General features: G+C 41.5%; 1 protein-coding gene across 17 annotated transcripts in view; it reads right to left on the reverse strand.

Annotated features, from left to right (window-relative positions):
- Positions 1-16,538, reverse strand: part of MARK3 (microtubule affinity regulating kinase 3) — a 64,129-nt gene extending 47,591 nt beyond the window's left edge. For 11 of the 17 annotated variants that reach the window (XM_071745483.1, XM_071745480.1, XM_071745478.1 and 8 more), the window contains exons 1-3: positions 15,763-15,962; positions 7,350-7,388; positions 2,702-2,893 (exon numbers count right to left, since the gene is read on the reverse strand). In XM_071745483.1, coding sequence (XP_071601584.1) covers positions 2,702-2,893; positions 7,350-7,388; positions 15,763-15,813 — 282 coding nt within the window. In that variant the 5' untranslated portion in view covers positions 15,814-15,962. Of the gene's footprint in view, positions 1-2,701; positions 2,894-7,349; positions 7,389-15,762 lie in introns of all 17 variants that reach the window. The other 6 variants (XM_071745481.1, XM_071745477.1, XM_071745470.1 and 3 more) reach the window with 4 other exon arrangements.
- Positions 16,539-16,756: the final 218 nt, after the last annotated feature.

Raw genomic sequence — 16,756 nt, forward strand, 5'->3', positions numbered from 1 at the left:
TTCTCCCTTTCTGTAATTTGAGGCTGGGCTCTCATCATATGTCCTACAGACACACACTAAAGATGGAAACGAAGAGAGTTCTGGAACTTAAAGCTTTCATGTTTGCAAGCAGCAGGGAAAAGTCATAAGGAAGGACTCCAGATGTAAGGAGATGAGCAACTTCCCTAGCAGAACTCTTAAACAAACAACCTCCTCACAAGAAGTAACAGAAAAGTGCTGATCTGCTGCATGACTTAGGAGTTACTCAGCACAGATACAGAGAAGGAATTGCCATAAGGTGAATTTGAACCAAACACTTAAAAGAACATTATGAATAGCCACAGAGATAACAAGGAAAAGATTATCAGATCGAACTTTTCTTGGTTTCTTTAACAGATCCATTTAGAACAAAATTACTGAGCTTCAAATGAGCAGGGCAAAAGAAACTCACAGAAGGGTTAAATGCAACATATTTTCCTGCAGTCAACTGTGCCCCATGGAAACACACAAGATATGATTATCCAGACTACTGTAAAACCTCATCTAGGAGGATAAATGGAAATTATTGAACTAGATAAGCTGAAATGTGCACTGAGCTTTTTAAATTGGAAAAACAGCTGAAGAGATATCAGGATGGAAATAAATGAGTATAGTTTTTCAAGGGCAAGATTTGGAACCAATCTTGTTTAATATCTGTATCAATGGCATTGGTACAGAAGTCAAATAATAACAATTAAGTCTGTTGAAGGAACCGAGGCAGCAACTTGGAGCATCTTGGAGATGAGTAAGCAAAGAAAGTAAGATTCAACCAACTACTAGGTGCTGTTGCTGATCAGAACAAAGGAATAATGAGAATGCCATCAAAAAGGTTAGCACCATCTAAAGATTTATCAGATAAATGCTTCCGCAAGGGCAATTCCTCAGCTGACATTGAGGAAGTTGTTATCCAGAATATGGTGAACAAATGTAGTCATACACATCTAAAATATGTAATTATTATCAATACCAATTCTCAATATCAATTCACCTAGCAAGAAACTTTTACTTATCTCTCTTAAAAAGTAAAAAAAAAACACAAAAACCCCCTAAAACCAAGCACTTGAAATAACTTCAAGTTATTACTATAGAACTAGCTTAATTGTTCCCTTCAAAGGAATGCCACTTTATTCTAGGTAATCAGGACCAATGTCCTGGAAAGTATTTGTGATCTAAATTGACTGACATCTATTCCATGAGAGCAGAAGAAACTTGGTACTAAAATCTTTCAAAATCTGCCCAAAGACTTTACACTGAGACTTTATTTGTTGAAATTTCAAAAAAAAGCAATGAATCAAATGTCAACACAGTTATGTGCAAGTAAAAGAAAACGTACTTCATTTTTTGCAAAGCAAGGTATGATGTCACACATATCTCAAACTCCTATACCTATAATAATAGCAAAGAAATACTAACCAAGTTCTTGCATTTCCTGTGTTAAGTACCAATAAAAAGAGGAGGGGACTTAGGTGAAAAGCAATTAATCAAAAACTTTCTCTGCAAATGAGCACTAACTTTAACATCAGAAGACAACTGCTAACAAGCAAAACTGTCAGTTAAAAAAAACCCAAAAAACAAAAACATAATAAAAATCCCTCCCAAGAATTCTTGCAAAAAATTATGTCCCCTTTGTTCCTTCCAGTGCTACTGAACTCCATAGAATGATTTACTTTGTAAAGGACCTTTAAGAACATTGACTTCGACCATTAACATAACACTGCCAAGTCTACCACTAAGCCATGGTCTCAAGCTCCCATGTACAAGTCCTTCGAATGCCCACAGGGATGATGACTCAGTGACTTCCTTGGGCAGCCTGTTCCAACATGCAGAAAGAAGAAATCCCCTTAAAGCACTGCAGTCAGCCACAAAGCTTTCTTTAAAAGTCCTTGCTGGTATCAGCAAACATTAATTCATTAGACAGGTTTGGCAAGAACAGGTCAACAAGGCATTTCTCCCTCTTTCAGTATGTACAGTTGCTATTAATAAATAAGCATCAAGAAACACCTTGTAACAAGCAAACAGGACTACAGCTCAACAAATCAGAAGCATCTGTGCAAGTTATTAATTACATTGCAACTGCATGCAGATACTAACTGTGGAGCTGAATTAGACACTATGAAGAGATACAAAGGAAAGCTTGTCTGCACCACTCAGCACTGAGCAACAGAGACAGAAACCAGCTTTGAACAAACTGGAGCATCTTCCCTAGGCTGCCCAGCACTGCAGACACCAGCAGAACTCCTGAGATGTGTTGCTTTGGCAAGGAATTGCTGCATTTAGGCTACTCAGACCACAATCAAGAAGACAGATTAGTTCTCCTTCCTGACTTCTCCAGTACAGCCCTGCACTGTGCAGTAGAGACACCAAGAGGCAGTCTTTTCAGCAAGCTTAATTGCTATATATTGAGCTGTTCTGGGGGAATGGTGTATTTATCAGAGAAATCTAATAGCAAACTCAAAGGAAATTAAGTTGGATAGAGACCTGTCAAAATTCAAGAGACCATTTTCAAGAGAAATTGTTTTGTAATTATTACTAAAATATACATTTCCATTTATATTTTCTTCTAGATCAGTAGCAGTATCTCTAGTAAAAATCAACTAAATGTTCACAGACTTAGATGATGCTATTCTAAGAGAACTTTCACACCTACTGCAATTTACTACTGTTTACACCCGTACCACTTTACCTCTCTGCCAGTTAGGATGTGCCTTGCCAGTTTTACTTTTGCAAAATTCCCCTTTCCAATCGTTTTAAGGAGTCTGTAATTTCCAATATGTGGCTGTTCATCTGCGCAGGAAGCTATAGAGTTCCTGCAGCGAGCTCCAGAGCGCCCAGTCCGAGAGGAAACTTCCTGCCGTGCTTCTCCATGGGATGTGTGCTGCAATAAAAACATACACAGGTAAGGCCAAGAAATAGAAAAAACACAGTGATGACAAGCATATAACATTCAAAAACATTAGCAACTCCTTTGAAGGATTCTTCAAAGGATCAAGCTCAAACTTCAGATTCATGTTGAATTTTGCTCTGATGGAGACAATAAAAAGGGTTCCCACTCATACAATAATACACTTCATCACCTGGTGAAGACCAAGTGGAATTTTGCCTGAACTGCAGCTACATTCTGAAGTAACATATGAGAACTGCTGAATCAGTTATGGAACATGAAGGTGTTTGATGTTATTTCCCATTAGCATTACTGCACCTAACTCGAGCAGGGAAGTCGTGAGAAGGGAGTCGCGCTTTTGGAAAAGCTTTGTTCACAATAGTGAAACATTCATCCTTATTGGAGAGTTTAATGCAACTAATGAAGTAATAAAAGGTTGGCTTTTTTTTCACTTGTATGGGATTCCTGTTCCTACAAAACCCCATGACTGAAAATACCCAGGAAGAAAGGGAAGAAACCTTAACTAATTTACATAAACCTCAGATATTAATAGGCTGAGCATCAGCTACAAAGATCTGAAATAGCATCTGCAATCTGTCACATCCCTTTCACTCAGTTTCCCTGAACAGCTATTAATTGTAAAAATTAATAGATCTATATCTTATCTATTTGTGCATTTGTTTCTTTGTGCATTAGATCACACGCTTAAGAGAACAGAAAAATATTTTTCTTCACTTCCTTATAGCCTGTTTATGAAAGAGCAGGTCCCCTCATGTCCCTTAGTTCTTGACTCATGGTTTTGGGCTACACAACAACTTCACTTATTATAGTGGTTAGAAATGCTGAGTAGTCTGCAAATGTGGACTAAATGTCTGGCTACACAGATGACAGGCTAAATTCACAGCCATCCCAGAAAACCCAGATCTTGCTGTTCTCCTACTACTACTCTTGCTGAAACCGAAGTGGTGACAACCAAAAATCTAGCACACAGCAACACTCAGTCAGAAAATCACTGCAGCATAAGGATGTGAGATCATAACTCAAGAGCTAACAATCACTGTACAGGCACAAATGAACAAATCCATGCTTGCATGACACTTGGCAAGTTTCACACTCTGTTTAATAACCTGATGTAACCTTGTGACCATATACTCTGGCATCTCCCTTGGTTTGTTAATTTGAGTGCAACAGCTGTGATCATATTATTTTTAAAAACACATTAATTTCATTTAAGAAATACTACTGACAGACATCTACTTCTATTTCAACAGTTACTCTTAAAAAACCACACACACTGTGATGCATATAATGTTTTACTATCAATCTGGCTTTAGCATCTCCCTACTGTCTGGCTACTGGTCACTAGATTGGTACTTCTCATATAGGTACTTAATTACTATGACCATATATGACCCCTTTACTTTATTAAGTATATACTGAACTCCTTAAACAGGCTCCTGCAAGAATGATTAAAAACCAAAACAAAACTCTTCTTGTAGTTATTTTCAGAATAACTCCCCCCTGTTTTTCCAGCATCCTTTTGTGGGGCTCATGCTAGAACCAGACATGCCATACCAAGTAGGTGCAGTAGGACTGAACAGAGATTGCATCTTCTGTTCAACACTCCACTAATTTTACGTTATAGAACTCACCCTTCTTTGCAGATCACCTGATTCTGAGCACCCAACACTGACTAATAGCTCTTTTTCAGAATTATTGCTTCCCATTTGCTTTCCAAACATCATGACTTTCATTCCTGGTTGGTTACATGCATGATCTCACATTTGTCAGAAGTGAAATGCAGAGCTTCCTTACATGCAGGTTACTACATGTTCCTGATGACTGGCCCATCCTGTCCTATTTTACATCCTAGCAATCTTTACCCTAGTTTTCAGGACAGGTAGAATAGATGTCTTCCAAACCACTAATAAATGGCACAGGAACAAGAAGCACACCTGCAACAGGATCCAGTAAAAATTCAATGCTTGATAACATTATATGGTTCTCAATAATATCTTGAAACCTTTAACCTAATTAACCTAATTGCTAGGCATTTATCTATCAATAATTCTCAGGGAGAGTAAGGACAAAACCAGTTGCTTGACTGAAGGAAGTACTAAAGCCAGATATATCCTCTATATACAACTTCACTATTTTGCATGCCTTTAACACCAGTGGCATCTTATTTACCCCTGGATGTATTGACACAGCAATGTCAATCTTCTGTACTTGCTTAAAATCTGACTTCTAACAAACCTTGCAGTACACAATGCAAAGAACTTCTTTGTCAGCTCCTTTGCTACCTTCAAGTGTCAAGTTATTCAGACCAGCTAGAAAAAAAAAGCAACAACTGCTGACACTAAATGCAAGCATCCTCCTACTTTGCTGCCCCCAGTGATCAGGGACCAGGATGTTCTGTACAGGGCCCCAAGGATACCTCTGGGACATCTTAGGAGGAGGCTCACTTTTTATTTCAAATACACCATCCCAGAATTACTGCACTGAGCTGGTAGCCTACCTTGGAAAAAGCAGTATCTCAGGGCTAGACTAGAGCCCTTTCACACTTGGGCACGTGGCACAAGCTGCCTTCAGCAAAAGCCAGCAAGCCTCCAAGGAGGGCTTATTAACTTAGGCTCCCCAGCAACAGATTCAAATACTAGGCTGCTTTGGAACCACAGAGCTGGCTCTGAAAAACAACTGTCTTCATCTGTGCTGTCTTGGGTCTTGACTAATAAACTGAGCTGGCTCAGGAAGCCACCGAGATGTGGGCATCAGGTACCATGCATTTCCAAACCAGGGAAGCTGTTATTCAGAGCTTGTCTTACTTATATCCCACTTTACATATATCCGACCTGCAACACCATTAGGTAAAAGAAAGGTTCCATTATACATATGAAATCTACTCCACATAGTAAAGCACCTCAGCTAATATAGTTTGAGAGCATCACTAGCCTGTGTTGAGGAATGATTTCCTGTGTCCTATCATTACTTTCATGCTTTCTAGCTTTGCACTTAAATTGAGGAACTAATATCTGTGCTCTTCTTTGGACCCGTGTTGATAAATTTAACACTTAAATTAAATATCCTTATATGGAGGTTTGCATTTCCACCCTAACTCAAATTATTTCTTTTAGAGAATGTGACCTTTTTCAGCTGTTCCTTTTGAATATCAAGCTGTGTTCCTGAAGATTTCAGCTCTCTCCAGCTGACTTTCTCATAGCTGTGTTTCACTCTGTAGAAATCTGTCCATTTGCAAGCATATTTAAGTTGGATTTTATTTCACTTCACATAATACACCTATCAACAAGTCCTTCCTCTGTCCAATACAAGATTACATTGAAGAGAACACTAGCTTTACAAAAACAGTAGGAAAGAGCTCCCCAGTTTCAACATGGATTTTCTTTTGCTTATGGAAATGAAGGAAGAAAAGGGCTTGGTAGCATATAGTACTAAAAACCATAAATTCAAAACTGAGTGTTTCTCCCACCCATATAATTTCTAAGAAGCCGTGACAGGTAAATGGGAAGCTAAATGGTGAAAGCAGAAAGTAAAATTACAGATAGTCCAGGCAAAGTTCAAGGCAGGCAGTGGCTTGTATAGCATTTGGCTGCACTCAACTACTTCCCAGGGTAGTTACCTCAGCAGGTACTTTGATGCAAAACAATCACCACATATTAACAGCTCCAGTCCAATAGCTATGGCTCCAGCAATAGCATCCTCTGCTCTCCAAATGGAGACTGAGGTCTTTGTTTTCTCTCAAGCAGACCCTTAACTCTGCACATTTTAACTCCCTCATCTCCTGACCCCTGAAGATTTTGTTCAATTTCAGGCTTCTTTCCCAGGTCCACATTTATATGGCTTCAATAAGAAAGGAGGTTTGTCTTAAAAATGAAATATTTTAAACATGCATGTGTAGTAAGTTTCCATATATTGGGGTAGGTGAGCTGCATCTCCTGAATATCTGCTCTGTGTAAGGGTAGCATTCATTCATGACACTCACTATGGCTGAGGGATTCCGTCTTCACACAACAAAAATCATTATACTGCAGACAGGGAAAACAAGCAAGGAGACTGAACACTTCATGTAGCTCCAGCTAGCCAGTCACCATCTCTTTTAAAAGAAAAGGCTCCTGAAATCTACTCATTACAAGAAAGCACTTTCTTCCATATCTTGCCATGCATCAGGTTCCATTCCAAAACCTTTTAAATACTTCAAAGGGGTTGGGTTTTTTGCACGTAATAGGAGGGGTTTCTAACAAACTATCAATTTTCTAACCAACACCTCATAAAAAAAATAAAAAAAGCATCATCCTCCTCCCCCCAGCCCCACCCTGGTATTACTCAATCCAGAAGGAAATGGAGTAAAACACCTCCATTTGTGAGAGACCTTACTGCGAGGGAGGGACTGAGCCTAAGACAAACTACATTTGGAACACGGTGCAAAACCCACCTTTTCACAAAAGCCTTCCCCCAGTGATGGGCTGACATCCTTTCATAGCCAGATAATGATTAGCATGAAGAGAAAGAAAAAAGAAAAGAAAGTAAAAAGCAAATGAAGTATGAAGGTGCCGATAACTGAAATATTTTTGATAGATGTTAGCTTTATCCAGTATCTGTATGATTAAAGGTATCTTTACAATCAGAGCATGAGAAATAGAGGGCAGAGGATGATTAGTATCAAAGTTCTTAATTAAGACATTGCCAACAGCTGAGAAAAACATGGAAGACACAACAATTCAAAGAGCTGAAAACCAATAAAAAATTAGAAAGCCCAAGACCTGCAAAAATCCATGTTTATTTGTAGTAAGCAGGAAGCTTTCTTTCTACAACAGGGAGGACAAATAGCATCAACTTTCTTTCTATAAAGCATTTATTTTATACAACAGTCAAAATACATTCTTATAAGCCAAACAAATTAATAAAATGTACTCTTACAAAAATCTCTAGGAATGCTTATTACCATAGCTGTTACCTCATCTTTGTATTAAGCACTATGTAGTGATATTATAGAATTTCCTGGAAAGCTGTCAGACTAGTAACAATTATGATAGCCTCATTCAAGTCAGCATTTTTAATTATAAGGGAAAAAAAATCATACTTAAAAGCCTATCCCTTACACTATTAATCATCTAAGCATTCCAGGATACAATGAAGATTTGAGACACTACATTGCTTCACTCCCCTAACTGGGGTACACAGTATATAAATTTCTGCATGGTAATTTCTGGCTGTAGACTCTTGAGCAGCACTCTTATTTATGGAAAAACTTATCAGAAAATAGATTTTTGTAAAACACAAATACTTTAAATGAAACACATGAAGACTAATTCCACTGCAAGCCCTTCCTAACAAGGTGTTGTATGTTAATGTTATCATTAACATCTTCAAGGACATACAGACTGCTGAGTACTATTCAGTGTTAAAGAGAAAAAAGGTTAGCCCTAAGGGTATTCACAGGGGTAGCACCTTACTGTGCAGGTATATCCATGAAACAGCACAGCAGGGCATCCCTCAACTGCTGAGGAAGAAATTCTACTGGAAAGTCAAAACACAGACTTACATTTCTGGCAACCACCAAGAGGTGTCACAGCAAACACTCAGCCACAATTGTCTGTATACCAGTTTCTGCTTTGGGAATCCCTAAGCTACCATATATTATAAAGTAATAATTATTTTCCTATATTATAAAACAGGAAGACAGCAGGTGAAGATGTCCTATACTTGTTCTGATTTTACTTCCCTACCACTGAGGAGGGCACAAATCAGGATATAGAGCACGGTGGATTTTGTTAGACCCAATACTTCTGTGGTGAGGTCTGCATATCCAATTCTTTGGTTCTGGTACATACAATTAAAAAGCAGTTATTAAACTAGCTTGCTATATTATCAGTCTTATGGTGAACAGTCATGGCTCCCATCTCATGAAACTTTAAACTCTGTCCTCCAAAGGAAAATGCTATCCAATGTGGCATTAAAGTTACCAGTCCATGAGGGCAGATTTATTCACTGACATGTGGTACAGCCCTTACCATTACATTATGGATGCTGTGATCGAGTGGAACAACTGAGAGGGTCAGAACCCAGCAAGAGAGATGAAAAGGCCTTCTAGAAATACATTATAGGTGCTAAAGGAGAGAAAACACTAATTTGGATGCTTCCATTGAAGAATGCACTGTGCAACTCTCAGCCTGTGACGGTACTAATTTATTTAACTGGTATGACACTTCATGAAACAAGTGGCTAGGTTAATTAGGTCATATTTGTCAAACAACCAGTTTAAAGGGAGAACCTGAAGAGTAAATAAAGTCTTCAGCACACAGAGCCTACGCCTCTTGCCACACACTCCTAATTCTTCCTAGCCTCAGTAGGGAAAGGGCACTAAAAGGAAAAAAAAAAAAAAAAAGCTGAGTAAGTCAGGAGAAGGCAGCTACAGCTCAAGCTGAGCAGAGCAATTGCCTACCCTGGGCAGCCTGACCCAGGTGAGCAGCACGGACTGACATACAGGAGATTTGCACTTGGCAGAGGGGGTATGGTTACCCAAAGGCTTGCACTTAACACTGGTATGCTCGTAATCTGTCCACAGGCCAGGGGTGGAAAAAACTAAGTGACAAGTGTATCACTGCCCTCAAGATCAGAGTGGGAGAGAACCAACAGCAAAGCACAACAGGCTTCAGCAAAGGAGGGATGCTGCCCTTCACAGACATCCAGGGGCTCCATGGATAACCACTGCCACCCCAGCCAATGTGTTTGACATCATCTGGTTTACACTCCATGCAGCATATGAAACAGAGGGAATCTGTAATTCCATGATTAGCACTGAACAACACAACAGTGAAGAAATCCTGCTTATATAATCAAAAAGGTAAGTCTGGTGCTGGTTAGAAAAGCTTTTTAAAAGCTCTTTTGTTGCTTCACATTACCAAGATCTGACATTCATCATATCTTTCCAGCCAAAGTTTCTTTACTGCTGATTAAAATGGATATTTATTGACAACAGCCTGGGGAATAATAGCTGAAGAGCCAACCATATTCTATTCTTCATCAACAGTAGTGCCAACTAAGTTGTTTCCAGAATCATCACTATCAGTAATTACATGCTAAACAAAAAAAACACAAACCCACAAAAAAAACCCCACCCCAAAAAACAAAAACAATCTCACAGTTGGTTTTCAAAGACCACACTGAGCTTGCAGATAGAAAACTTTGTTCAGGCTTTAACCCTGCAGGAAAAAAATTTTATTTGAAAGTTAATGTTTGTTTAGATGTATATATACACACACAGACAGGAGCTCAACAAGTTGCTGCTCTGAGGGCCAAGAATTCTTCTTAACCCAAGGGTTTCATCCAGGAGACTGAATGACTGGAGTGTTATCACAGGTGTAGTCAGCACCTTTCCAGTTTATGTTTTAAGAGCAATGATCATCTACTCATTGTATGTTCTAAAGATTTCAGTGGCAGATGATCTTCACATTAAGCAGAGTCAACCTTGATATGCCATGAGCCTAAAAAAAAAAGTGACCTCCATTTTTGATCTGGCTGACATCCATGAGGCAGCATTACTTGACTGAAAAGAGGAAGTTGCAGACACATGCTACTTATATATCATATGAAATGGAGATCCAGGGAGACAAATGCCTCCACTCTTAGAATTCCTTTGACTTGAGTCACCTGAGACACGTAGTCAACAGGAACTGCCTGCTTATATCAACATGAATGTGTTTTTTTACTAGAATTAAAATGGAAAATCAAGAAGGTATGAATATTAGGTGAGTGGTTAAAAAAACCTAAAAAGAAGTCTATGAACTTTAGTGCACCAAACCCTGTATTTCTTTTTTTTTTTTTTTCCCCAATTATTTCTGTAGTTGTGCTCTGTTTTTCACACTACTACTTCTAAGGCCACAATTTAAGTTGCATTCAGCAGTGCTAATAAATACATGAACTAAGTCTGATGTTTGAACAACTTCTAGAGTAAGCCCCTTTAGCTTAGTTTTTCTGAGTTTCTGACATACTATAAAAAAGGAAGTTTGTTTCCAGCAGAACAGAATTTGTGAAAGGTGTGATACACACTGCAGGTGTGTATCTCTGTAGCTGTGGCAAAACTCACATTATTTCATCCCATGGGTGCTGGGGTAGGACTGGCTTAAATGAAAACAAAAACACTAAAAAGCATTTTTGTCTTTCTCCACCTGAACTGGACATACCCATCCTTTTCTCTGTGTCAGTATTTGCAGCCACATGGAATGGGGATAAACCCACTTTTCTTGAGGATTAATTTCAGTCAGATCAGAAAGCTGAGCAGACTGTGCAGCCCCACAGGAATGAGTGCCAGCACAATGCACAGTGGGGAGAGGGAGCCAAGGCTGACACCCCCAGCAGCCTCCTATCAGTTCCAGCTGACAGCAAAACCAAATTATTAAACAACAGTTTAAAGGCTGCTCAGCAGAGCTGAAGAATTAAACTTCTCTATTCAAAATGTGAAAACATGAACAGGCGGTGGCTGACTCGCAATGCCACACAACCTCATCAGGTATTTTTTGAGTACCAACATGGTATCAGGCATCCCAGGCAGTAAGAAACAAAGAAAGCAGTTTCCTGCCCTGTAAAAACTTGGACTTAAAAATATACAGCCTAGATTAATTTCTAAGACCTATTTTATTTATAGTTATTTTGCCACCTTCATCTAATTTAATTAAAAACAGAACATTTATGACAACTGGTGAAAAATAAGGAAGAACGTAGATGATCCTGGTAGAGAAAAATCTACTAGGATTTCCTCCTCACCCTCTCCTTAAAAAGAAACAAGAAAACAACAAGACAATAATAAAAAATAAATTTAAAAACCAAAAACCAAAAAACAGCAACAAAAAAACCCCCAAAACAACAGCCACCAGGATTTCATCCTACACAAGAAAGCATTCTGATTGCAGATCTATTTGTAATAGGAGAAGACTGATAAATAATATATAGGATAATGCAACCTTGCATATTGTCTCCAAATGCTAATGCATTTCATAGTTAATTGTTAATAAATCAAGAGGTACTTGACTAATGTTTGCAGTATCTTAAAAGCAAATTTGTGAACCTAACTGTGCCTTTACTAAGCCTTTTTAAATAAAAAACCCAAGTGAGATACTTTCACTGCACAAAATCCTTTTGTATAGGCTTGTACAAACACAGTTGCCATCACACTGGCATTTTTCAATAGCAAATTTTTCACATTAGGCACAGTCATGGAGATGAGTACATTTCACTCTTGCTTTTCCTCAAATTACTCAAACCTTTATTTCAGATTGGCCTGCAGTACCAGCACATTCAAAACACCATTTTAACCTCGGAAACACAGCTGTGCAATGGACACAGAGGTTCAAATTAAACTGTTTAGTCTAAGATTTCTATTTCATGCCCTTTTTTAAATAAAAACAAACACAGACTACCAATCTCCACACTTTTATTTCCCTGTTTTTATCTATAATTCTCCACCATCTTGCACTCTTTGGGAATTTTTAAAATTAATATTTGACCTACTCTCTAAAATCTTGTTTCTTCTGCTGCTACTTCTTTGTCACTGGTTGTCCTCCTGCCATATGCACATTCCTCTGTGCCTCCTCTTATCTTTTGTCTTCCACCATCTACCTTCCATCTGTGTTTCCTCCATCTTCTTTCCTCCTCAACACTAATAAAACAAGTTTACTCTTTCTTCTGTCATCGCCAGGTCCCTCATTTGTCTTGTCTCCTACTTTTGGATAAAGGAGGTCTCAGCTGCCTCTGTTGCCTTTTCTCCCACATGCAGGATTTAATTATGTAGAAGAATTAACAGATCTGATCCTCTCATTCTCTTCTGTCCCCTGAGCAGCTGGCAGCCATTACTGCACAAGACATCATCAGCAAGGAGCTGCTCTACCTTTGCAGTGAGAAGCCAGCTCATCACAGGCCGACAGCCAGCTTCCAACTGTCCAAGTGTGAAGTTCCTATGATCACAGATCATCTGGGATGCCTTTCCTCCCCAAGCCAGGTGACTCGGAGCCAAATTTTTCATCTCAAATGCACTAAAGGCTTGATAGCCATGAGTGGCTTTTGGGGAAAGTCACAGTGACAATATTCCCACTTCAGCAGTACATGCATGAAGTGTCTGGGTAAGAAGTGGTATACACCACCTTAAAAAAAAAAAAAAAAAAAAAAAAAAAAATTAAAAAAAAAATCAAGTACTGATAATTAGACCTTGCCTATTCAACAGAAGTTGCCAGCCACAGAACGTGGTTAACTGCAAGCACAGACAATGATAATTTACGCTCACCGTCATTCTGGAGGCAAACTTAATTTTCCAAACTGCAAGTATAGGCACGGATAAGCTATAATCAGCACACTTCCACCAGGTTTAACAGCAGCCAAGCCTTTGTCAGCAGTGGTAACCTTCTAAGCACAGAGAAGGCATTTAAGGGGGTCCATGAGCAGGCCCAAAGCCTGTCTGAATACTTTGGCATCTGTTAAACCTCTTCTCACCTGAGGTTCAAAGAGCCCTATGAATGCCAACTAATTAGACTTCTTTGATGGGAAAGAGAATCAAGGGCTCAATTTATCTGCCAACAAAATACATCCAGTTTTGGGGGGAAGAACAGTTAGTTGAAGTATCAAAATCATCCCTATTTGGTATTAAAAAATAAAAAAAGAGAGACATTTAGCATTCACAGTTAGAGAGGTAATTCAGGCAGACTAAATCTAAATGTCAGATTTAAATTTAGTTTTAAGGAAGGCTGAAAAGAACATGTTTTGGAGAATTTCTACATAGCTGAGGGCCAGAACAACAGAGACAGCTTCTTGAGGGATAGGTTACTGTACTGAGGGGGTTGGCTCAATGGATTTGGTGATAACACAGGCTAATCACTCCCTGTCAATATCACTACCTACAGGTATTTCTGTGATCACCAGCCCAGATTACAGCAGTAGAAAAATATACCTTAATCGAATTGTAAGGTGATTCATTTGCAAGCAAGACAATTCCCATGTTAAATTGTGATGATTACTACAGAGAAGTGTTAGAACAATATTCTGAAGAACAAAGTGCCTTAAGTGGAAGACATAGAAAAAAATAACTTCAAGTATTAGAACCTATAGCTTGTAAATAACATATTCCCCTAAGCATGTACTAAGTCTTTCCACTGTAGTTATCCACAGTAGTTTGAATTAATTGCATTTGAGAACCTGATTTGAACACATTCTAAAATTTACTGGGAGAACATCTACATGGAGCTTGAAAACCTCCATCAGATTTGCTTACAGACTAAAACAATTATCCAAATCAACTCTCTACAGTATTTTGTAGAGTATGTTACAACTCCAGGTCTCCCCATGGCAGAGGAAGGGTTGCATAATATTTTAATTATTTTCTTCCACAAGGCAGGAAGCTCATTGAGATATTACAGCTAAATATGCTTAGTTGGCTTTTTGCTCAATACAGCCCTTAGCCTGCAGGTTGCATCTAGTGCTAAAACAAATAAAGATCACAGAAGTTAGAAGTGCCTATTATGTCAATAAAATCTAAATCCCTGGTAATGCAGTAATTGTTCCATGCAGCATGTTTTCTAACGCTTTGTCTGGTCTTGTTTTAAACAATGGGGCTACCATCACTTTTCTTGGACTATTTATGGTCTGGAACAATCCAATCGTTTTTCCTGATATTCAACCAAAGTTTCCACTTTTTATGCCAGTCCAAAACACAAGCAGCCCTTGCAAAAAACAACAGAAAAACAAAAACAAGAACCAAAACCACAACAAAACAAAACACAACAACAAACCAAACCTTCTATGTCAAGCTTAGCATCTGTCTTCTAAAGAATATCAGATTGTATTCAGCTTTCTGTAAAGGCTAAGTTTGCTGATCGACTCATTTTAGACTACAGTGAGTGACAACTCCCTTCTGTTTATCATCTGGGGACGTGTCAGAGACTGCAGAAAAATGGTCAGACAGGATACACTGGGATCAAATAAGTTTTAACTTAAAAAGAAACACAGCTCCTATCTGCAGAAGGGAGACTCCCACTAAGCTTCGTTTGTGGCTATCTGCTCATGTGGTAGGACGACTTGTTTTTTCTCCTTTCTTCCTGCCTTTAGCATAAGACCTGCACGATTATTAATACATTATTTGACTCAAATCTTGTAAACAAACTGTCAATTCCTAAACCCTGGCTTTTGTTGTAGAAGGGAGTTTTGTTGTAAAAGGGAGGAGGCACAGGCTCTCTTGTCTGGAAGATGATTCCAATAAAGAAACCCTTTTAATGTCATCTGAACAGGTGACTAGCCTAACAGCGTCATTATAATCGAGAACCCTGCAAATTAAGCAGGGAAGAGGCCTATTATCTAGGTCACCTAGCCCACCCCTACCGAAGCTGAGTGATTCTCCTCTGTTTACCAGGGGTTTATTCATCTGCTTTTACTATTAAGTTTGCATATTAGAAGACAGTAAACCCAGCAGGAAACCCCCTCCCCACCGCGGATCCCTTCTCTTCCCCGTTACCAACATAGCAACCCCATCCTCACCACCGAGAGACACTCGAATAAAGCGTTAGCGAGGGGACACCGGGATTAGGGGGGGCGAGGGGGGACTTGGGGGATTTGGCCGCAAATGCTACTGAACCGCTGCGAACCGCACAGCGGGGGGGAGTTAATAAAATAATTTAAAATAATCCATTTTAAATAATATGGGAACAGTACTAGCGGCAATAAGCTACTGACAACCCCCCGCGGGGCGATGCCCCCCGGCTGCCTGGGGCACGGTGCCCTCGGGCCGCGCCCGGGCCGGCGCCCCCAGAGGCGGCGGTACCGGGGAGGGTGTGCTGGCCGGTCCCCCCCGCGCCGGCGGTACTCACGTTCTCGGTGTCGCGCTCGTTCACCGTGGGCAATGGAGTCCGAGTGGACATTTTACTTCACTCGGGCGGCCGCGCTGCCCGCGACGGCGGCGCGCACAGACACACACACGGGCCCCCGGGACGGGCTGCGCGTCTGCTCGGAGATGGTGGTCGCAGAGAGCCACCATGAAGGACGAGGTGGCTGGCGGGGGGCGGCGTCGCTTCGGTGCCCCCCACCCTTCGGCGGCGCCCCACGCCCGAGCTTAGATCCCCTTCTGGGAGCAGAGCGGCTTCGCCCACTCCGAGTCCTCCGGGTTCATCCTACAGCCAGGCCGGGGTCTGCGAGGGTCAGCAGCGGGGAACGGGACGCCTCATCCAGCGGGGAAGGATGGAGCCGGGGTAAAGGGGCGGCAAGGGAGAGGCTCCGAAGGGGACAAAGGCAGAGCTGGCGGGCAGGGAGGAGGCGGCAGCGGGGCGCCGCGCAGCCCGGCTCCTCTCGCCGGCCACTCTCCGCTGCAGCCGGGGGGCACGGCGGCTACCGCAGGCCCGCTGCCGAGGGGGCTTCCCTCTCCTTCCCACTCCGCGGCCCCGCTTCACCGGGCCGCCGCTCCCATGCCGTTTCGCCTCTACTCGCCCGCCCCAGGCTCCGAGAAGGCCGGCACCCCGCGGGCCGCGGCGGGGCTGGGGAAGCTGGGTGCCTGCCCGACGCTCGCCTGCCTGCCCCCCGCCCCTCCGCTGCTCCCGGACGAGCCAAGATGGCCGCCCGGCTTCCTCCGCGCCGAGCCCAGCTCCGACATGAACCGGAAGGGCCCGCCCCCTGCCCGGCCGTGCCGGGGAGGCCGGGGCTGGCACCGTGTTGCTAGGGGCTGCGGCGGGGCGGGGCGGGGGCCGGCGGCGGCCAGTGGGGCTGTGGCGGGGGGGGGCTGGGCCCGGCCCTTCTTCATGGGGCGACCCCCTCCCTCTCCCGACATGCGGGGGTCGGTCAGCAGGAGCCCTGCTGGACCCCGAGGCCCAA

The sequence above is a fragment of the Heliangelus exortis genome, chromosome 5 (genome assembly GCF_036169615.1).
Source record: "Heliangelus exortis chromosome 5, bHelExo1.hap1, whole genome shotgun sequence".
Classification (NCBI taxonomy): domain Eukaryota; kingdom Metazoa; phylum Chordata; class Aves; order Apodiformes; family Trochilidae; genus Heliangelus; species Heliangelus exortis.